Here is a 23,599-nt window from a genome sequence, read left to right as displayed (position 1 = left end):
CCCGTGTTTCCTCTTATTCCCGCCCACCCTCCCCGGCCCGTGTTTCCTCTTATTCCCGCCCACCCTCCCCGGCCCGTGTTTCCTCTTATTCCCGCCCACCCTCCCCGGCCCGTGTTTCCTCTTATTCCCGCCCACCCTCCCCGGCCCGTGTTTCCTCTTATTCCCGCCCACCCTCCCCGGCCCGTGTTTCCTCTTATTCCCGCCCACCCTCCCCGGCCCGTGTTTCCTCTTATCCCCGCCCACCCTCCCCGGCCCGTGTTTCCTCTTATCCCCGCCCACCCTCCCCGGCCCGTGTTTCCTCTTATCCCCGCCCACCCTCCCCGGCCCGTGTTTCCTCTTATCACGCCCACCCTCCCCGGCCCGTGTTTCTTCTTATAGGGGCCAGTGTTTCTTCTTATCCCGCCCACCCTCCCCGGCCCCTGTTTCTTCTTATAGGGGCCAGTGTTTCTTCTTATCCCACCCACCCTCCCTGGCCCGTGTTTCTTCTTATCCCACCCACCCTCCCTGGCCCGTGTTTCTTCTTATCCCACCCACCCTCCCTGGCCCGTGTTTCTTCTTATAGGGCCTGTGTTTCTTCTTATAGGGCCAGTGTTTCTTCTTATAGGGCCCGCCATCCACGGCCTGTGTTGCTTCTTATCCTTCCCCCTGCCTTGTTCTGTGTTGCTTCTTGGATCCCTGTTGCTTCCTATATCCCCCCCACCCGCCCCGGAACCTGTTGCTTCCTATATCCCCCCCCACCCGCCCCGGAACCTGTTGCTTCCTATATCCCCCCCACCCGCCCCGGACCCTGTTGCTTCCTATATCCCCCCCACCCGCCCTGGACCCTGTTGCTTCCTATATCCCCCCCACCCGCCCCGGACCCTGTTGCTTCCTATATCCCCCCCACCCGCCCCGGACCCTGTTGCTTCTTATATCCCCCCCACCCGCCCCGGACCCTGTTGCTTCTTATATCCCCCCCACCCGCCCCGGACCCTGTTGCTTCTTATATCCCCCCCACCCGCCCCGGACCCTGTTGCTTCTTATATCCCCCCCACCCGCCCCGGACCCTGTTGCTTCTTATATCCCCCCCACCCGCCCCGGACCCTGTTGCTTCTTATATCCCCCCCACCCGCCCCGGACCCTGTTGCTTCATAGCCACCACCCACCTGCCCCAGACCCTGTTGCTTCTTATCTCCCCCCACCTGCCCCGGACCCTGTTGCTTCTTATATCCCCCCCACCCGCCCCGGACCCTGTTGCTTCATAGCCACCACCCACCTGCCCCGGACCCTGTTGCTTCTTATCTCCCCCCACCTGCCCCGGACCCTGTTGCTTCTTATCCCCACCACCTGCCCTGGACCCTGTTGCTTCTTATTATCCCCCCCCCCCCACCCGCCCTGGACCCTTTTGCATCTTATTCCCCGGTCTGTGTTGCTTCTTATTTCTCCACCAGCCCTGGTCCATGTTACTTCTTAAAAGAGTCTGTGTTGCTTCTTATACCTCCCACCCATCCCGGTCTGTGTTGCTTCTTATCCCCACCATCCGCCCTGGTTTGTGTTGCTTCTTATCACCACCATCTACCCCGGTTTGTGTTGCTTCTCCCCTCCCCCTGGTTAGGTGCTTTTCGTGTAAATATGTATGTTCCTCTGTGTATATGAATGCCTGTGTAAGTATTGTTTGTGTGTTCACTGCAACATACTTGCTCACAGGTAAGTTTCAACTATGTTAGCTGACCTGTGTCCAGAGGTTCCATTAGGTCTTTTGTCCTATGTAAGTGAGGACCTTAATTTTTGTTATTCTGTGGGTGGGGGTGCCTAATGTCTGTTGGTGCGTGTACAAGATAATCAGTGGGTCATTGTATGCATGGGTGCCTGTATGCCGTTTTAGGTCGAGCGTAGCAGCGCAGAAGCACTGCTTTTCAACCTGTTATCTATCTGTGGGCTTTAACTATGCCTACCTCATGCCCATCACTTTCATTAGTTCTTGGGCTTGCCTTTTAAAAATTCCTTGATGTTGTTAGTAATTTCCAACGTTTGTCCCGCCTTGAGGCTGGGTTGTTACCGCCTTGCAGACTGACCCTGTTGCATGGCTTATTGCAGGATCACCCATAACTTTAGTGTGGACGAACTACTTTTCTCTTTTATCTCTCCCCTTCGCATTGCGTGGCCATAGCAGTTTCAAGTGCCATCTCCCCTTCGCATCGCGCTTTCAAGTTTCATGCGCTGCAAACACGTTTTGGAGTTGATCTTTTCCAGCTTTATTTGTGTCTTTGTATGTAACTAGGAATAAGGAGAGGAATGTTGGACCAATGACTGACGGTCAATGTCTATTGTTAAATGTTTAATGTTTATGTTGTACAAACAAAATTGTCTCGTTGTGTTTGCTTTCTTGTGTATATAAAATATGGTTATAATTGGATTGTTTGTCTTTATTGTTGGGTAATTACAAAGATGAATAGATTTAAGAGCAATTAAATTGCGTGCTCAATGACAGATTTATTGCTTCATTGAATACGTCTGATGATTGTTTATCTTTTCCTACTAGTTTACCAAATACCTTTACGTACCATTGTTCATTACCTGGGTCTAGTAGGGTTAAGTGGGTAGACCCCTTCTTTGTTTGTTATTTGTGTCTGTGAGCATGACGATGTTTGTACACGTGTATGTCTGTTTTCATCTCCGTGTGTTTGTGTGGTGAGTTTATAAACCTTGGTGTTACTGAGTAATTGTGTTAGTGCTTTTCTGTCTACCTTACAGCTGTACTTGGGCGCGTGCCCGTCTGTGTGCTTGTATGCTTTAGTTAGCACATCGTCCTCTGAGTGACTGGGTTTTATTTTAAGCTCTGCTCTCCTCCCCTAGGTTTAAACATTGTAGGTTGTAGATCACGCCACTGAGCTTCAGTGCATCCTAGGGCGAGGTGGTTCTCCAGTCCGTTCGGCTCCAGTTTTCCGCCCTAGTCTCAGTAGTAGCTCCCCTCCCTTCACACTCCTATTGTCCATTTATTGTAAACTGGGGAGTCGTCACTTCCGGTCGTGTTGGTGGAGCAGTAGGGAGGCCGCTGTCTGGTGGTGCAAAGGAGAGTAAGACCCGCACCCGGGGCAGGTGAGGTGTGAGGGCATGCTAGGGCCAGGGTAAAAAGCGACACTGTCTTTCAGAGACTGGTTACAGGGCCTGTTGCCTGGGTAGTGAGGGCTTATGACCAGAGTTCCTGATCCCCTGTAAAGCCACAACGCAAGCTCACACTTGCTCCACCATAAAAGCCTCCTTCTTGTCCTGTGAATCTGGATCCTCCATATGCAGAGAGGGCTGGGCTGAGCTGAGCTGCCAGAATTGCCTTCCCAACAGCGAACTGCCCCCATGTTTATCACCCTGCAACTGCCAATCTCCTTTACGCACCAGTCCCACATTTTATACAGGCCAGCACACATCTTCAGCCACACGTGTGGGATAATATAAGATTTATGTCAATAGTTCCACGTTTCCACTCTTGTTTTTCTGGAACTCTTGCTCACTTCCCTCTGCTCAAACTGACACTCTGCAAACTCGAAAGTGGGTGGTAGCTTTTCTTCTGCGACCTCCTTTTACACTGGTCTCTTCTAGCTTTACAGCTCACCTGTGTTTCATGTGCAACCTTGGTGAAAATTACCAGTCCTAACCTTTTGGTGACAGCTGCGTGTCTTGCTGTTGCTTATAATTTTGTGAGCCCCTGAAGAGCCTCGGATGTCGTCACTGTGGAAGTCTAATATGTATGTGTATTTTGTGAGGGAGCATTTCGACCAGAAATGCACACATATCTATTTGTCTCATGTATGGTCTCTAGAAGTTGGGCGACGTGACAGAGGCTCCTCTTGAGACAACAAATTCAGATTAATTCATTCTGCCTCGACAGCGAGTGATTCCTTGACTGGTCCAAAGTTTCTCTCTCGCATCATCACTCTATATGTTCCAACATGCCCTCTAGGAAGCTGCCTTGTGGGACCTGCTCAATAGTTCAGCATTTAAGAAAGCTTGTTGCAAAGGAGAGCTTTTACTGTTGTGGGTTCAGCAGTGTGGGACACTCTCTTTGACCATCAACTGATTATGTCCAGTGTTTTCTTTTTATAAACATCTTGACACCCATATATTCTGCTAATCAGATCCCCTGATTTTGCCTTTGTCCATGTAATCCCAACTGGTTGATGTTGCATTCAGTGTCTTTTTAAGCTCTCTCATGGCTGTAACTTTTGTTTTTTACAGCTGGGAGTAGTTTGTGTTTTAAAGGCCTTTTTTTTGTAATTTCATTGCAGTAGGCCTGCTAGCCCTAAAAATGTGTAATGCATTATGCCTTCTAGGGGCTAAATATATGGTTACATTGCATTTCTTTCTGCCATTTTCTTTTCATGTGGTTATGCCTTCTAGGGGCTAACTATAAGGTTACATGACCATGTTTTTTCCAAATGCCATTTTTATTGTGGTGCCATTTTCATTGTGGTGAGGGCTGTTCTGAGCATTACAGCCTAATGCCAAACGTTTATTTCTGATAAAGGTTTTTATTGGGTTTACATGATAATTGTATATGTTTTATTAATCTCTCCTTATTGCAATTATGACCATGACTCGGGCCAACTTAACATCCTTATTACACTATGACTGAAAACTCTTGATATGTTTGGGTGACCGTTCTAGTTTATTTCTCTCGTTACTCCTCCATGGTTGCCTTGTGCCTTTTTATTTTTTGCAATTGTGTTAGCCAGCCAGCAACTCTGATGGTGGGGTGGTGAAAGTGGTATTCTATTGGAATTAGCGTGGCAGATTTAAATTAGGATTCTAAATGGCAAAATTGTCATTTTTGCTGCAGATAGAGGAAGAAGGTAAAGGGAAGTGCTTTAGTCATATGCAGGGCCACTTAAATTATGAGGCAGGAAAAGGCCAAATTAAGAGGCTGGGGTGACCAATTTATGTGTCAAGAAAAGTACTGTTACAAATTTTAAACACCAGTAGCTCTAACTCAAGCAAATACGAGAACCATTGAATTGCAAATGCTTGTTATCTTATGTGATTGAGTGGCTATTAGTCTTGTGTGGGTACATCATGTAAGTTGATCTGTGTGCCAGGATTATTATAGATCTTTGTATTCATTGGTGTCTGCTGTTGTTTTTGTCCAAGTGCATAGCTGACTTTGTTGTTGTGTGCAGTGGGCCTGTTTGTCTGTTGATTTCTCTGTCAGACTATTAATATGTATTGGTCCGTATGTGCATTGATGACTGTTGGTGTGTTATCTATCTGTGAACAATCTGCTGTTGATGCACCACCTTTCCACCCTACTGTGTTTTGTTTCTTTGGATGCCTTTGCAAAATGTCCGTTGTGCATGCATGGCTGTACGCCTTGCGACTAGTGCTTAAAGTCCTGCTGTTGTGTGTGATTGTTGTTTCGCATGCGTGTTGTAGGTCTTTGTGTTCATTTAAAACACTGATGTGTTTTTGTTTAGTGTTTCTATTAATTTGTAGTTGCAGGTCTTTGGATAACTTTGGCAGCCTTTCACTTGCAAGCTTCTGCGCCAATAACCAGCTCAGATTCCCACTACTGTCCCTCTCCGTTATTTCAGACTTAAGAAAATGTAATTTGTTGTGTAATAGGGATACAAACCTAAATGCAGTTGCCGACATCATACTAGGTAGATGCTTATTGTAGAAACATAGCAGGAGCTAGTATTGAACATATGTTTATAAGGAATTCTAACCTAGCATAAACACAATTGTCTCATTCTTTTGCTGTTCCGTGTCAGTAGGGCAACCCGCCCACTTCCTTAGAATCTCTACTGTCAAGAAGAAAAAAAAACTGAATATGGGGGGAAACAAGCTACTCGTCTTGTCAACGTGCCAGTGATATCTCGGGGTAAACCAGCGCCTCCATCTTTGTGTCTGATTCATGGCCTGCGCAAAACCTCAAAAGTAATTGGCCTGGAGCAGGTGCACAAAGCAGCCAGACCTTGAAATTTGGCTTGAAGACAGCCACCTGTTAGGGTAATTGTGTCATTCTTCTCCTGACTTATGGGATTTCGGTTCAGCTGTTGTTCTCAGGATGCGGTGTGTTTCCTCCAGGAACTGGTCTGTCTGCCCGCGCTAAACTTGGAATTTTCTGCGCCGGCATCATTCTGCAGCCTGAATCACTGCGACTGCAGGAAGGGCCTGTTGCATTTTAGGGAATGTGGGACTTTGTTTACTGAAATCCAAGGCCCATTCAGCTTCAAGGAAAAGCAAGACAGATGTTTTATTCAGAAGATCTCCTCCCTTCAACCATTCACCTTGCACGGCTCACTAACTTGAGCGTATTGTAATGTAGATGGATCGTGTTTTGCAGTGCTTAATTTACTGTGCCTTACTGTTTGCAAGGTTCGGAGTAAGGCTTGGTATTTCTGGTTTCTGTGTACAAATACATGCTAAGCAGTCACGATGTCTAGAAAACGGCAAGGGTGATGTTAAGACGTACATCAAATTCTTGCAAGAGTTTGTCTGTGCTACTTCAACGAGACATTTGGCTACATCACAGTTGGGCACGCTTCCCCAGAGTGATAAACGCTGAACTGAAGTTAAAAGGATTGATATTAAGTGCTCTCCTTGTGAGCCATTTATTTTGATAGAAAAATCCAGTGATACTTGGGGTACAACGTAGGGATCTCGGTAAGTCATTCTCTGAAGTGCCAGTGAACGCACACAGAATTGTTTACTGTGGTTTGTGAGCGTGTAACAGCTCTTCGCTGCTGGTATGAAATTGACTGCTTTTGAGAGATATAAAAAGAATAATAAAACACTCTAGTTTCTGCACATTTCAACCTCACTAAATATGATTCTTGGTCTTTCACTGCTCAGAATCTCCGTGCTTTCGTTCACATGGTTGTACGAGTTGTCACTTGAGTTGTGCAGCCTGTGTATTGGAGTCTGAACTAAAGTGGATAGAAATCTGAGCTCTTCCGAAGTTTCTAACTATTCAGGGGTGTCACGTGGGCAATAAAAGGAAGGCCTTCTACAGACCTCGTGGTTTTATAAAGAGTATCAGTCAGTCTTAAATACTACGTTAATATAATCTACTTTCAATAAACAAAGCCTTTTTTTCCAATCTTACTGAAGAGTGGGAGTTTTTTTAATTGAAGACTCAGTGCACCTTAAGGAACCTCGGATCTCTTTCAGGATAAGTACGAGGGAAGGGGGGCATTGGATAATATTAATCTGAGTTGCCCCTGGGATCTACCTTTGTGAAAGCTTTCAAGGTTACCTGCAAAGAACTGTGGATCCTGGCCTCTACCATTTGTCCTTACAGGTTTTGCAATGAATCTACGGTGACAAATTCTCTTTTTGGGGTCTGCATTTAACAATGCAGCTGTTTAAACTGACCCATTGTTTCCGTTAAACATACTGTCAGCCCTGTCCTTTTAACCATTTTTTATTTTATTTATAAATAGCCTCTTTCAGTCACTGGCTTGACACTTTGTCAATCACTTCTTGGCAGAGGGGAGTGTTTCTCTTTCACTTAATGTAGCTGTTTGGATCTGATCTACCACCTCCAGTTGAGTGCATGCTTTGCAGTCCATGAGGAACTATAGTACCTGCCCTGACTCTCCCTTACTCCCCCTGACTCTTCCCTCTGTCAGCTCCTCTCTCCAAATGCACACTTCTGCTTGCCTGTCTTTTGCCCATTACACTCAGACCAGTTGGCTTTGCCAATGGTTACAATTAAAACATCACAGGCTCTTTGGACTGGCACTAGGAATCTCAAACTTCAACCAACCTTCAAACCATAGCTGTGCCTGGGAACCTCTGCATTCAGCAAAACGCTGAATGTCCATGGCCGACATGAACTTGGCAATTAACCCTGCCTTTGTTTGAGTCTTCTTTCTCTGGACTGCACCATCGACGCCTCTCTCCTGTCAGTGTAAAAATCTCATTGTAGGTTTCATACGGATAGGCGAAAGAGATCTAGACTTGCTAACACACTGTATCACTGTGAGAGACCAATAGAAACACACACACACACACCCACCCTCACACACCATACTTATCTGCTTTTCTGGACCTTACAATGATACTCAGAGACACTTGTGTAGTACCTAAGAGGACCTGTATAGCAGTGACATGCTCAACAGAATAGGTGCTGATACACAATGGGTGTCAGTATTATTTGGTCTAGGAGGCGTTCAAACAGTTAGAGTTGCATATATAAGAAGCTTTATTCTGTTTATTATTCTTTGTGTTGAAAGGGGTGTATGTGTACCGTTGGGTAGAAATGTAAGATTCGCAGTGTTTAACTCAACCCTTAGATTCACAGACATTGTCTGTAGACTCATGGTCCTGGAGCCTGGCTCAAACTGACTCTTCACTGAGGTTGTACGAAACAAGAGTTTTACTCTGGCTGCAATATTCTATCGCAGTTACCGTGCTGCACTCACTAGTTATGATTTCTACATGTGCTGAGTATTACATTTGATTTAAGTAATCCCCCTGCAGTTTTCTCATTGTCATATTACTTTGTTTATTCTGTACTCAATAAAAAAATATATGGTATTCATGTAAAATTGCTTTCCTTCAACCTTTAATCCACTAGATTCTCCTGGCCAGGCCCTGTGCCCAACATAGTTTTGTGCGGCCAAGCCCCTGCTGTGTGCAGTTGGGCACAAGACCTGGCCAGAGGCCAATCTTATATGGTTATGATGCTATGAGGGTCATCAGTCGTTCTTCTATGATTATGAGAAGTGTATCCTTAATCGTATGTTATCAATTGCGTATGCATTTTCCATCCTTCACAGGAATCAATGAGGTCAACAAACCTTTTGACCCAGTAAGATGTGTGGTGAGCCATAAACAATTTTTCAACACCACCCCAATAATTTAGACACCATGACCAATGTAGCGATGGCAGAAAAACTCAAATCAGGAATATAGTTCAACGCTTTATTACAAACCCAAGCTAAAAGTCATATATACAATGTGTAAAACCAGGTTGTAGAGATAAATGATCACCAATACCCCTTGCCAAATTTATTGACTTTAAGATGCGTAGGTTGAAAAAGATACTGAAAAAAAGAGCAACCTCTCCTCTGAAAATGGTATTATTTCTTGAGGTTCTTTCCCTTAATGATTCAGGCAAGGGGCAAATGACAACACAAAAGAATGATGGACGGAGTGCTGACAATGCAAACACTCTCCCCCAGTCACAGATCTGGGTTTAATCCATCGTTTTTTTGCTGCCCATGCCATTCCAGTTTGGACCCTGCCATATGCAAATCAGTCTTGACCCTGTTCCCCATGGGAACAGTCCAGCCCGAACTGCAAGGCCAGGTCTTCCCTGGACTGGAAACAAGCATCCTGGGACCGGTTTCGGGGTTTCACCCCTCATCAGCCAGGCTAGCTTGAATCCAGTGGCATGGGAAGCACGGGACCCACGTCTGGGCATACCCTTCCCACTTAGGGCGACATTAACAACACAAAAGAATGATGGACGGAGTGCTGACAATGCAAACACTCTCCCCCAGTCACAGATCTGGGTTTAATCCATTGTTTTTTTGCTGCCCATGCCATTCCAGTTTGGACCCTGCCATATGCAAATCAGTCTTGACCCTGTTCCCCATGGGAACAGTCCAGCCCGAACTGCAAGGCCAGGTCTTCCCTGGACTGGAAACAAGCATCCTGGGACCGGTTTCGGGGTTTCACCCCTCATCAGCCAGGCTAGCTTGAATCCAGTGGCATGGGAAGCACAGGACCCACGTCTGGGCATACCCTTCCCACTTAGGGCGACATTAACAACACAAAAGGGTATGCCCAGACGTGGGTCCCGTGCTTCCCATGCCACTGGATTCAAGCTAGCCTGGCTGATGAAGGGTGAAACCCCGAAACCGGTCCCAGGATGCTTGTTTCCGGTCCAGTGAGGACCTGGCTTGGCAGTTCGGTCTGGACTGTTCCCATGAGGAACAGGGTCAAGACTGATTTGCATATGGCTGGGTCCAAACTGGGGTGGCATGGTGAGCAAAAGAACGATGGATTAAACCCAGATCTATGACTGGGGGTGAGTGTTTGACAATGTTCAGCATTCCGTCCATCACTTGTTGTTTTTGCTTTGTCGCCCTAAGTGGGAAGGGTATGCCCAGACGTGGGTCCCGTGCTTCCCATGCCACTGGATTCAAGCTAGCCTGGCTGATGAAGGGTGAAACCCCGAAACCGGTCCCAGGATGCTTGTTTCCGGTCCAGTGAGGACCTGGCTTGGCAGTTCGGTCTGGACTGTTCCCATGAGGAACAGGGTCAAGACTGATTTGCATATGGCTGGGTCCAAACTGGGGTGGCATGGTGAGCAAAAGAACGATGGATTAAACCCAGATCTATGACTGGGGGTGAGTGTTTGACAATGTTCAGCATTCCGTCCATCACTTGTTGTTTTTGCTTTGTCGCCCTAAGTGGGAAGGGTATGCCCAGACGTGGGTCCCGTGCTTCCTATGCCACTGGATTCAAGCTAGCCTGGCTGATGAAGGGTGAAACCCCGAAACCGGTCCCAGGATGCTTGTTTCCGGTCCAGTGAGGACCTGGCTTGGCAGTTCGGTCTGGACTGTTCCCATGAGGAACAGGGTCAAGACTGATTTGCATATGGCTGGGTCCAAACTGGGGTGGCATGGTGAGCAAAAGAACGATGGATTAAACCCAGATCTATGACTGGGGGTGAGTGTTTGACAATGTTCAGCATTCCGTCCATCACTTGTTGTTTTTGCTTTGTCGCCCTAAGTGGGAAGGGTATGCCCAGACGTGGGTCCCGTGCTTCCCTTGCCACTGGATTCAAGCTAGCCTGGCTGATGAAGGGTGAAACCCCGAAACCGGTCCCAGGATGCTTGTTTCCGGTCCAGTGAGGACCTGGCTTGGCAGTTCGGTCTGGACTGTTCCCATGAGGAACAGGGTCAAGACTGATTTGCATATGGCTGGGTCCAAACTGGGGTGGCATGGTGAGCAAAAGAACGATGGATTAAACCCAGATCTATGACTGGGGGTGAGTGTTTGACAATGTTCAGCATTCCGTCCATCACTTGTTGTTTTTGCTTTGTCGCCCTAAGTGGGAAGGGTATGCCCAGACGTGGGTCCCGTGCTTCCCATGCCACTGGATTCAAGCTAGCCTGGCTGATGAAGGGTGAAACCCCGAAACCGGTCCCAGGATGCTTGTTTCCGGTCCAGTGAGGACCTGGCTTGGCAGTTCGGTCTGGACTGTTCCCATGAGGAACAGGGTCAAGACTGATTTGCATATGGCTGGGTCCAAACTGGGGTGGCATGGTGAGCAAAAGAACAATGGATTAAACCCAGATCTATGACTGGGGGTGAGTGTTTGACAATGTTCAGCATTCCGTCCATCACTTGTTGTTTTTGCTAAGGGGCAAATGACTACACAAATTAGCGGTGAAATTAATTATTATTCCTGAGATTATAATTTGCAATCTTTGAATATTATGTGTGTGTGCACTTGCTTTGGCAAACACGTTTAAAGCAGTGCACCAATGTACGTGGTAGGAAGTGATCTAAATCTTCATTGGAACAGAGGGAGCAAAGTTAGTGTCTCATGAAACACTTACCATCAAAGAGATTAATTTATCAAGTTTCAAGTTTATTTTATTTCATGAGTTGGAACTCCTAAGAGGTCCACATGTAAAACCAATACCAGAAGTGACAAAAAACAACATAAAAAGCATTCATTCAAAAAATTCCAAAAGAAATTTAAAAAAAATCAACATTGTATAAATACAATACTCATAATACAGCGAGGAAGTGAATCTAAAATTTATCAAATTGTTCAAATCATTCACATTAACCACGTAAATACAAAACATTGATATAAAAAAAAAGAAAAAAACATAAAATGCCTCAAACAGTGCAACAAACGCTGTAGTGAGACTTCTCTTAGAGAACCCTCACATGCCATAACAGTTTCTGCAATAAGACAAATTATATAACATGAGGAGTCAGTTTGATCCAAAAGGAACTACCCTAAACGATGCAAAAGCGAATTAAAACATCAAGAGATCATATCTTAATTCTCCATTCTGCCCCTAGGAAAATATTTTCAATTTTCATATTTATCATCAGTCCAAAGCACTATAAAGAGATTTAGAAAGAAGATTTTTGAGAGTTACTGATTCAGTTAACCTGGTCAGTCTCCTCTTATTACTACAGGACTGGAGGTCAAAGGAGGAACCTTTCAGCTAAGACACTTCTTTTAAAATAATTTTAAAAGTACTGGGTGGGGCAGATTGAATCAAGTCTGGGTTTAGCTCAAGCTATTGCAAAGGTAAATTATAATTTAAAAAAACTTAGATTTTTTTCTTTCAATCTATTAAACATTTCTATAAAAGCTAGATTTTAGGGTAGATGCCTTACTATGGGCTAAACTATACGCCCTCCTAACCACAGATACAAGACCCAATACAAAGACATTCTTCATACCAAACTCGAGCCATAAGGCTGCGACTGGGACAGAACTATTACAGGAAGCTAGGCATCTTAATATCTGTCCTTCCATCCTATCTAAAAAAAATAATTTAGAAATCTCAGTGCCCTCTAGAGTATACAAGAGAGTAGCCAGAATCTTGGTTTGATAAACCGTTAATAAATGGTGGAAATGACGCCAGCCAACCGCTGTTAAAAATGCAGATAAATCTTGTGCTTGTGATAGAGCCTCAGAGGCATTGTTGTGCAAGTGATCTTTGTCACTAAGTGAGGGGGAAAAGATTTCCCCCCAAAAACAGTAAGATTTCACCCGCTCTAGCTTATGTTGGCCCAAGGACCAGGAGATATTAATTTTCTTTCTAATTTTTTTCCCAAGAAAACATAGGATTTGAGATTTAGATTAATTAATCTTTAGATTATGCTGTGTCGAGTATTGATGTAACGCCGCCAATTGCTGATTTAAACCTTTTGGTGTTAGATCGATCACAACTATATCATCTGCATATAGAAGGCAAAACAGAGGATATCCTCCAATTTTAGGAGGAAACCCATCTGCGTTTTCCAAAAAGCTGGGTAGATCATAGATTTATAAAGAAAATAACAATGGTGCCAACAAACAGCCTTGCTTCAGTCTGTTTTTTGTAGGAAATTTGTGACAATCCCTGCTCTCCTCCTAACAAAATTGTACACCAATTTGAAGAGTGCAAGGCTATAATCAGTCGTAGCAGGCTTGGGGGAACACCCAGCTCATATAGTTTTTTTCCATAATAGTTTTCTATCCACTCTATTGAGGGTCGTGGAAAAATCTATCAACGCTGCATATACTGTTCCTCCCCTTGTCGGAACAAATTTATTGTTTATCTTATGCAAACTTTCTAAAACCTGCTTGTTCCAGGGAAAGTATCTCATTATCCTCAACCCAGGAAGTTAAATGTGCTAAAATACTTTTTGCATATATCTTGCCTGATGCATCCAATAGTGCAATTTGACAATAGTTTACGGGTAGGGATTTATCACCCTTTTTATATAATGGGACAATGACACTCCCTGTTCAGGAATCTGGAATTCTACTTTTTGAATAGCAGGCACAAAAAAACGGATGAAGGAGTTTTGCCCACAGCAGAGGTTCAAATTTTATTAAAGCCATTGGGACTTAATCAGGGCCCATTGCTCCAGAATTCCTCATTGTCCTAATGAATCCCTCAATTTCAATCACAGAGGGGGGACCCCAACAATTCTCTTCAGAGCTAATATTTTTACTCCAATCCACTTCCCAAGGCTCTCTCATCTCATTTTCAGCATAAAGGGCCAGTCTTAAATTCTTCGGCTATTTGGGGGACACTGGACGCTTTACGCATTCCGCAGCGTTTCGAAATAATATCCCAGAATTTACAGGAATTTATTGTCACCGCTGCGTCCCTCACTGCTATCCACATCTGCTCCTCCTCTACCCTCCTTATACCTAACTTCATACGTGCTCTTCTTTTTAATTAGGATATTCTCTTGCTCATGTCCTCGGACTCCCATTCATGCTATCTCCTTACCAATTTATTAATTTCTCTATTTAATAATAAAATAGATTGCCTTACTTTCTTCTGGCGCGGCTTAGAACAATGACACATAATACTCTGGGTTATATATTCAATAAATTTGGAAAAATAATTTATTGATCCACGCTCCATTTATCTCCATCGCTCGGTATGGATTCAAGAATTTTATCTACAGAAGACATTTTAGCTGGGGTCCAAAAGATTCTGCCTGTTTTCCCACAAAAGCTAATGACTTTAACCAGAGAATTCCAGGAATCTATAGGGGAGAATTGAATTTATAACAAGAGAATAATACTTTTATGATCACTAAGAGATGTATTTGTGACTCTCATATCTTCCACTAATTGGGCAATATTGTAAGAAGCTAACATATAATCAATTATTGAGCTACTCTGTGGGGATTTTTGTGTAAAAGCTGCTGGATGATCAGAACAAAAGCGCCCATTTAGAATAATACAACATACATCTCGCAAGCCTTTCCATAGAATGTATCCCCTTTTATCTACCCTTATTCTCGGGTGAAATATTATTGGCAAGATATTTAAAGCGGTTTCCCTCTCTAAATCCCAAAAGGTGGAAAGATATAGATTGGAGATTTTACAGTTCAAATCTCCCAATATTAATAATTAATCTACACTTTCGTGTGAATTAGAGAAGATTACTAATATTTGATTAAGCATAGACAATAGCTCTCTAGCGAATTCCTTATCTGGAGGAATATACGCGTTAACTATTAACAGGGACATTTTTCTGCCATTCTCCAAAATTGGACACAAATTAACTTATCTTGCCTTACAATGCTAATCAGCTCATTTTACCCATTCATTGACGCTGCAAGGATGATGCAGCACATCCAGAGTTCTGTGGTAAGAAACCTATTGCACCGATTCAGTATAACGTCTACAACTTTAAGTGGTCTTTATGCTCAAAATATTCTTTAAAATACCTTAAATTGGAAATTGTTTCTCAAGTTGGGGTTTGATTTTCAGTTGCTTCAGTGAGGAAAAAACTGTAAGCCTGAGACAAAACATGTTTGGATAGTAGACTCGGGTGTACTTCCAGATTATCAGGATATTAAAAATGTAGACCTTCTCTAGACATAATATGGCTAAATGTGGGAAAGCTTTTTCATCCTTGATGTTAATCACTAGTAGCAGATGTCTATGGACTAAAGTGCTGGACTCTGATCAGGTGGACTAGAGTTCTCATCCATGATTCACAGCTGACATAAATGTTGTTTCTGGAGAGTTTACTTTATCATTGTGTGCCTCACTTCCCTTTTTTGCCCAAACTGCGGGCACTTGCAAGCAAACTAAATTCTGATTTTGACTTCTTATAAAGAGGTTGACATGCGCATGAACTAGTTCTTTCTTTTAGACTCTGTCCATTTAGGGAGTGATAACCTTAAATATAGCTATGGCATCAAATGCTGGATGTTTCCTGAGCCATCTTTTGTTCTCCGCTAACTTCTTAGCTCTGTGTCACCTTCTTGATGTTAGATGTTTTTCTTCTAGGTGCTGAGGCAGCATTGGTGGCACACACCAAAAACTTCTTCTCTGACTTTCACTCACTGGTTCCCACACACTGGCTCTCTCACTCACTGATCAAATTAGGAGGATTCTTGTCCTGCTCATACCATGTATAGATCCCTGGTAGCTTGAGTGACACCCCATGCATAAGTGCATTGTACAAGAGCGTTCCAATGAGCAGTACCTTGTATATCCATCCCCTTAAGTCTACAGTATTTCTTTGATGGTACAAGTGTGTGGCACAATCTGAATTTCACAGCTAAGAGAGTGTGTAAGTAAGTGTGTGTTGTGTGTGTATGAGAGAGAGAAATCATCAGTGAAAGCAAGGGCACTGTGATATGGTTATGCTGTATCTTGGTATCCTGACATTTGCATATGTTACATTTTAGTGCTAATGTTGTCTACTTTTTAAATGATTTAAATTTGCATTATTACCAGGTGACTTGCGGTTCACTGAGTTTGCAAAAGGAGCATAGAGTAGCTTTTTTTTTTTTTTTTTTTTTTTTTTTTAACATATATGTCTCATCCTATGCACATATATGCCTCATCCTCTGTGTCAGGGTAAATACAGTTTATGGTGCAGACTGTTGTAGGGGCCTAATCCAGATTCTTAAATGTGTACAATTTCTGCACATAGCAGTTTTTCATCCACATAGCTTTCACCACCTTTGACCTTAAAAAGTAGGTATGCAGCAGTAAAAACAGCCCACACGATGTGGTGTAAGATGTTCCTTATGGCAGTACTAAAGCACAGAAAACTAATCTGATCCAGAATGAGGGACATGGTGTTATTTCCAATTCATATTATATTTTGTTATGGAAATTTAGTATTGGTAATATCAACAATCTATATGCCTGGTTCCCAAAAGACCACAACTCTAAACTGATTTGTTGTGGGCTCATTTTCGAGCCTTGCTTGGGCCCACATATTTTAGCTTTGGTCTGTGGCCTGTGCCTTTTTACCCAGATACATGCTCGATTTTCATTTATTCATTTTAATTCATTTTAGCACAGCCTACTTTTAGCTGGGAAGTTTTATTTTACCTAATCAGCGCTTGCTCTGTGAATGCATTGATATAGTTCCAAGTGTACATTTCACCGTGTACCTCTGTCGAAGGTGGTACATGATAATCTATGTAGTATTTTTGCTGTAAGAGTGCACAGGCAGACCAACACTTAAACACATGATCACGTCAGGCCTGTTTTCAGAATCTAAACATGTTTTATTATAAAAACGTCACACTGGCCAAAGAAGGTTAGAGAGGTCATTCCATCCAGGAAATCCATCCATGCTGTATGCCATTTCACTTTGCTGACCTTAGCCCTGTCTGCAACTAACCAAGGAGATGGTGGGCAGACCCCTGTTTCCAGGTAATGGATGTGGGTGTTCCTTCCATGGACTAAGTATGGGCAGATTTGGATTACCACTGCTATGCTGTTGCTTAGAAGCTAGGTGTTAGGTAGGATTCCTATCCACATGTTTATTCCAATATGCTTAGGTTTTTTTACTTTATTTTAACTTGTGGTAACAATCCTGATTGTGCTCTGTCTCATCTTCCTAATAATTTCAGCCCATATATTTTATTGTAGATTGTCGTCTTTTCAATAAATTCATTGAAAACTGTCCTGCATCACTCGTTGTCTGCCTACATGTGTGTGTTACTTGTGCTAAAAAGAGAAAGGGGTAAGATCTGCCAACCATGACTTCCCTGAGGAGTCACAGAGTGTCATGCACCAGGCTGCCACAAATCACCTTTGCTTTCCAGGTTTGGGTGAGGTGCTGCCTGCTAGCTGAAAGGCTTAGTCCGACAGCTACCATACGGTGTGGGATTGACTCAGTCACTCACAGGCGGTGGTGCTGCCGCCCAAATCCGGCAGTCTTGTTCCCATAATGAGTCCTTTGACAGTTTATGGCTAAATGGTTTGGATTGCATCAATAATTAATTGTTCCCATATGCAAGATGATGCAAACACATACATAATTGTATGAATCTTGTTGTAACGAAGAGCAATAATAATAATGCCAATTTAAATATCCTACCATCAATTAAAGGGCGAAGCCCAGAAGAGTTAGGCAGGTCTTCTAAATAGTGTGCAATAATTTTAAGAGGATCACAACTCATTATCTTCACTGTCCATTTCCTCCTATTCTGTATGCTATACTGGGACAGTTCCTATAGTTGTTGCTTACACCTGGTGCCTGACGTTTTGTAATTAGTTGCTTTCATATTCGAAAGACTAATTTTTCACATAATAGTTAATATTTTTTTCTGAAATACCTCACGTAGCTGACTTGTCTAATTCTTATCTATCATTAAAACTAAACTAAAAATATAAATTGCATTTAATCTGAAATAGGGCTATTTTTTATTTAAATTGCCTTCACATAAAACCTGAAGTGATTTCCTTGTTTATTTTTCTGACTGAATTTTAAAGTAATTTGGGGCCCGTTTGAAACTGATTGACACAAAATGTGCACCAGCTCCTTGGATATTGAACTGAATCGTATTTTTTCTTTTTTCAGCTAAGATTTAAATTGTTCACAAAGGTTTGCATGTTCCCCCATTTCTGTACGCTTTTCTCAGAACTTGTAACATCTTTTCATATTTCACACTATTCTACCAAAGATACATCTACATGATATTGGCACATGAAGAGTCTCTCTTTTACACTTGCCACCAAAGATTTTGTGTAAACAAAAAAAATTGAATAAAAAAAGCTAGTTTATTTGCTGTTAGAGAAAACTCGAATGTGAAATTAATTGAAGGTTGGATATTTTTTTATAGAAATCTCTAGCCATGTCAACCAAGACGGTAGATAACTCATTAAACATTTCTAAATACATTGTTTTCGTAGCTTCTACAAGTACGCTTAAGCTGTATTATGGAGTATATAGGAGTTTTTTGTTCTGCTGTGGTTAAAAAAGGTCCAAACATTTTATTTAGATTAAAATAATGTAACATAATCTTAAATGGAATCCATGCCTACTAAGTAGATCCCTGTTTTAAAAAGTAACTGGACTGTTTTTGAATGTGACTAGGGTGGTAGATGTATTTTTTATCGCTGACAGCTTAATCTTCAGCTGAGGTCAAACAGTTTAATGCTAATATAAGATGGGTCAAACAGTTTCATGCAACCGGGATCATAGTGCATGTCTCTCTAGGTTAATAAAAAGCAGCCAATCCCAGCTCAGCCACTAGCCTCAAGCTTCCGAGAATCCTAATTGAGAGAAGACAGATTCTTAGTGTATGGAGATTGGTGTTAAGAGATGTCCCTTGTTTGTTATCGACGACTACGCATTTCCCTTTACAGGTTCCTGTTGTTCAGGAAGATGTATCGATGAAAAATATGTTGTTGTTTGTAACAGGCTGGGTAATGGACTCTCAAAACAAAGGAGAATGATTGTGATTGTGGTGATGTGAATAAACCCAAGAGTTTCCCGCTGACTAAAAACTTCCTCAGAGGAAGTGGAATAAATAGACCTGGATGTGGCAAGGTCACCATTAATGTGATATTCAGGGCTCCATAACACCACTTTACAGATGCCTTGTTTCTTCCTCCTACAGTGCGATGGAGGAGCAGTCTCAGTCCAAGAAAGCACTCAAGAAACAACAGAAGGAAGCCGAGAAAGCAGCCAAGAAAGCAGAGAAACAAGCCAAGCTGGTCAGTCTATACACATGGCATTGTCCTACCCATTGCATTGTGAACAGTTTATAAAAAAAGAAAGATGTGTTTACATAGTTGATTGGTATATTGTCTTAAATTCCTGTGGTTTTAACAGGGAGCATAAACAATTAATGCTTTTTATGAATAAACTTTTCTTGTGTTTCATCCATGCATGGTTTGTTTTTCTATGCATCAGTCACGTCCCAGCTGGCAAACATGAACTTTCTAAACCTTTCTACTTTCTATTGTTAGAAGGAAATCTGTTAATAAAATAAGAGATCAATTTGACAAAGTGTAGGAAGGTAGGCTCTTTCTAGCCTTGTTACCCCCACTTTTGGCCTGTTTGTGAGTCTATGTCAGTGTGTTTTTACTGTCTCACTGGGATCCGGCTAGCCAGGGCCCTGTGCTCATAGTGAAAATCCTATGTTGTCAGTGTGTTTGATGTGTGTCACTGGGATCCTGCTAGCCAGGACCCCAGTGCTCATAAGTTTGTGGCCTATATGTGTTCCCTGTGAGGTGCCTAACTGTATCACTGAGGCTCTGCTAATCAGAACCTCAGTGTTTGTGCTCTCTCTGCTTTTAAAATTGTCACTGCAGGCTAGTGCCTAATTTTACTAATTCTGATTGGCACACTGGAACACCCTTATAACTCCCTAGTATATGGTACCTAGGTACCCAGGGTATTGGGGTTCCAGGAGATCCCTATGGGCTGCAGCATTTCTTTTGCCACCCATAGGGAGCTCAGACAATTCTTACACAGGACTGCCACTGCAGCCTGAGTGAAATAACGTCCACGTTATTTCACAGCCATTTTACACTGCACTTAAGTAATTTATAAGTCACCTCTATGTCTAACCCTCACTTAGTGAAGGTTAGGTGCAAAGTTACTTAGTGTGAGGGCACCCTGGCACTAGCCAAGGTACGCCAAAAAAAGGTGTACACCGTTCCAAAAGAGACTGTCTAAACAGAGGACAAGTGTCAGTAATAAGCTAGGAGTACCCTCAAGCGTCATAAAGTACGCTAGGCGTCATCATTGGGCTAACTCCTCGTCAGACCGGCACTGCAATGTCTGACGGATCACCACCAAAAGGTGCTGACACAAAACCGGAGATGGAATCGTGAGTCCGATAGACTCTACAGATTAGGCTGACAGTGAAGAGTAAGGAGAGTGAAAAGAAAGTTAAAATTGGCTCTGGACACTAGGACGCAAAATTTAATTTACTCAAAATGTAGTCAGGCCAAGATTAAAAAACGAGAAAGGAGTATTTCGGAGCAGTAATGGCTACCAGTACTCCTGAAAAAAAGGGGAAGGAAGAGAAATACTCTCTCCTAACATTTAGGGGTCGACATGTTTTGCGCCTGTGCGGTCAGACAATGATCCATTGGCGCTTCATCAGGACCGTGGTTAGTAACTTCTCCTATAGAAAAAGAAGTAAGTGCTAGAAGGTCACTTACTATACGTAGACTAATCGTCAAAGTCAGTCACGTGGTGGGTCGCCCTGTGAAAAAGACAGAAAACAAAAGCACATACATTGATGTCTAAAAACAAAAGGTAACCATTATGCAAGTAATTGGCGTAGACCCCGTATAACACAATCTGGTATGTTTGACCAGACAAAAAGGGCTTACCATCCCATGTGGAAGAAAGGCATCATAGGGACGCGTAAACCTCAGACCAAAGGAAGTAGCACTATATATAGAAAAATGGCAGTCAAAGGTCAGAAGAAAATTATCATGTATCATCTCTGGAAACACAGAATCACGTTCACTGGATACTAAACTGAAGCACGTATAAACAGAATCAATTATAAATGGTTACAGTGCAGGGTTCCATATAGCAAACAGGTTAAAATTGCCCGTATTACAGGTAACTACAGTCAAGGAAACAAGATTCTGTAGCAAATCAACGTAGTGTATTTAGCTAAGTGAAAGTATAAGAAGATAAAACATGTCTAATGATATTGTTAGTAAGGAGAAAGAGAGCGCCGCCAATCCAAGTGTGCAGGTCGGTGTCTCAATATGTAAAAGTCCGAAATGCAGTCTGCGCTTACTCCTATATAAAATAACTTCAAAAGACTGTAGAATACACGACCCCTAGCAACGTGGGCCGGACACAGGAAATACAAAAAGGGGTTGCCGGCTCCGCATATGTGAGGCTCGGAGTGTCGGAACCAAAATCAGGTCCCATAATGGACCAAAACAAACGAAGCAGAAGGCAGACTTACTTGAAAGTTTCCTACAGTTCGGCCGAGCACCTACCCGGGAACGCGAGCCTGAAAGACAGGGAACCTTGCCTACGGGCGGTGTTAAAAGATGAGGGAAATTAGCCAAAACGAGTGTCAACTGTGTCCAGAGTAGTAGCAACAGACGACGGACTACTATGTCGAACTAACATTTGTAGTCAAGTCGGCGGCCATCTTAATCTAGGCGAACTAACACATCTAAAGCATGTGTAAATGGACAAAACGTCTCGACCATGGTGTGAATGTCATGATGAGTATAGTCAAACAGGTACATAAATAAAAGGGTAAACATAGGAGTCCCATCTAACTAGCAAAGTCTCAATGCTGAAAACCAGATTTAATGGAGGAGGACCAAACTAGGCATAGAGAGCGAAGAGAGACTATAAAAATGTCAGAGCAATAATAGAACAATCCCTCGTCAGAATGGGTTTCAGGAATAAATCAAGGTGATAAAGTCCACCATGGAATATCGTCATTCAGACCCTCGTTTTAAGTTTGTAAATCCAACGTTGTTCAATCCTGAACAAATGTTTAGGGTCATTAACATTACATTTGGGCACTTGTAAAACTATCCACCAAAGATCATTAGGCCCATGTTGCGCTTCTAAGAAATGAGAACTTAGTTTGGTGGTGATACGGGAACATCTAATATTGCTGCGATGTTCATTGATTCTTTGCTTGACCGGTCTAGTCGTCATACCCGCGTATTGTAAATTACAAGGGCATGTAATCAAATAAATGCAGTGTCGTGTGTTGCAATTTGTGTTTGGTCAAACGCCAAATGCCAACATATTTGAGGTCTAATTCGTCTGTCTGTTTAGTCAGTGAACAGACGTTACACGAACCGCAAGGAAAGTGGCCTGAAACCGGGGGTAAATCCCATAATGTTAGTTGAACACTTGTACTGCCCTGTTTGATCGGTCGAGTATGAACAACCAAGTCTCTAATGTTGGGGGATCTCTTAAAAGAAAAAAGGGGTCTGTCAATCTGTATCCCCCCGCTAAGGAGGATGTTCCACCTTTTATTGATACGTTTTTTGATAGTATTGGACATGGGAGTATATGTCGATACGCATGTCAGTCGTGTCTGCTCTTCCCGCACTGAGGGTGCCAAGAGGGCTTCTCTATGATTATGGCGAGCTCTCTTATAGGCTGGATAGATGATCTTGGTGGGATAGTGACGGTGTCGTAGTTTGTCCTTCAAGTTGCATGCCTGAGCCTCAAAAAGTTGGGTTGTGGAACAATTACGACGCAATCTCAGGAATTGACCGAATGGAAGGTTATCTCGTAGGGCCTTTGGATGGTGACTCTCATACAGAAGTAAACTATTCCTATCGGTGATTTTATGGTAGGTGTCGGTAATGAGTTTGCTGTTCACAATTTGGATCATTCAGTCCAAAAAAGGGACTTGTGTGGTGGAAACGTGCGCTGTAAACCTCAAAAAAGGGTCCAGCGTGTTAATCCAGTTGGTAAACACGTCAATAGTCTGTAGGGGTCCTTGCCAGATGCTGAGAATGTCATCTATATACCTGCGCCATAGTTTAATATGGTCGAAGAATGGATTCGATGTCGGTAAAATGTGTAATTGTTCAAATTGGTACATATATAGGCATGCCAGACTCGGGGCAAAGGTGCTGCCCATTGAAATCCCGCGAATTTGATGATACAGGGAATCTTCAAATCGGAAGTAGTTCTGTGTCAAGGCCAGGGAGGCACAGTGCATCACAAAATGCACAGGAGTGGAAGAGGTCCATGAGTCCTGAAGGAGAGCTGCCTCGACCACCTGTAAGGTGGCTGCCTGAGGTATATTCGTGTAAAGAGACTCAACATCCAAAGTTATGAGGGCCTCAACCGAGATAGTGGAGTTGATGTTCTCTATAAGATTCAGGACATCTTTGGTATCTTTGAGGTAGGTACTAGAACTCCTCACCAATGGTTGAAGAAATGTGTCACAAAAAGTTGATAGAGGTTCCAAAACCGAACCAATGCCGGACACGATGGGACGTCCAGGAGGGGGGAAAGTACCCTTGTGGATTTTCGGGAGGCAGTAAAAGTAAGGGGTACGGGGATTGGTAGTCACCAAAAATTCCGCCTCCCTAGAGGTGATCCAAGCGTTGACCTTGGCCTCCTCAACCATGCTTTTAATCTCTGTCTGAAGTGAAAAGGTCAGATCCCTAGTCAGCGGAGCA

At 43.2% G+C, this 23,599-nt stretch overlaps 1 protein-coding gene across 1 annotated transcript in view; it reads left to right on the top strand.

Moving 5' to 3' along the window:
- DARS1 (aspartyl-tRNA synthetase 1) overlaps positions 1-23,599 on the top strand; it is a 473,122-nt gene that overhangs the window by 109,539 nt on the left and 339,984 nt on the right. Inside the window, exon 2 of the mRNA XM_069225076.1 lies at positions 19,069-19,165. Coding sequence (XP_069081177.1) covers positions 19,069-19,165 — 97 coding nt within the window. The remainder of the gene's footprint in view (positions 1-19,068; positions 19,166-23,599) is intronic.

Source organism: Pleurodeles waltl, chromosome 3_1 (genome assembly GCF_031143425.1).
Source record: "Pleurodeles waltl isolate 20211129_DDA chromosome 3_1, aPleWal1.hap1.20221129, whole genome shotgun sequence".
In the NCBI taxonomy this organism is placed as follows: domain Eukaryota; kingdom Metazoa; phylum Chordata; class Amphibia; order Caudata; family Salamandridae; genus Pleurodeles; species Pleurodeles waltl.
Note: the sequence above shows the minus strand (reverse complement) of the source record. Positions and strands in the feature narration are given on the sequence as shown.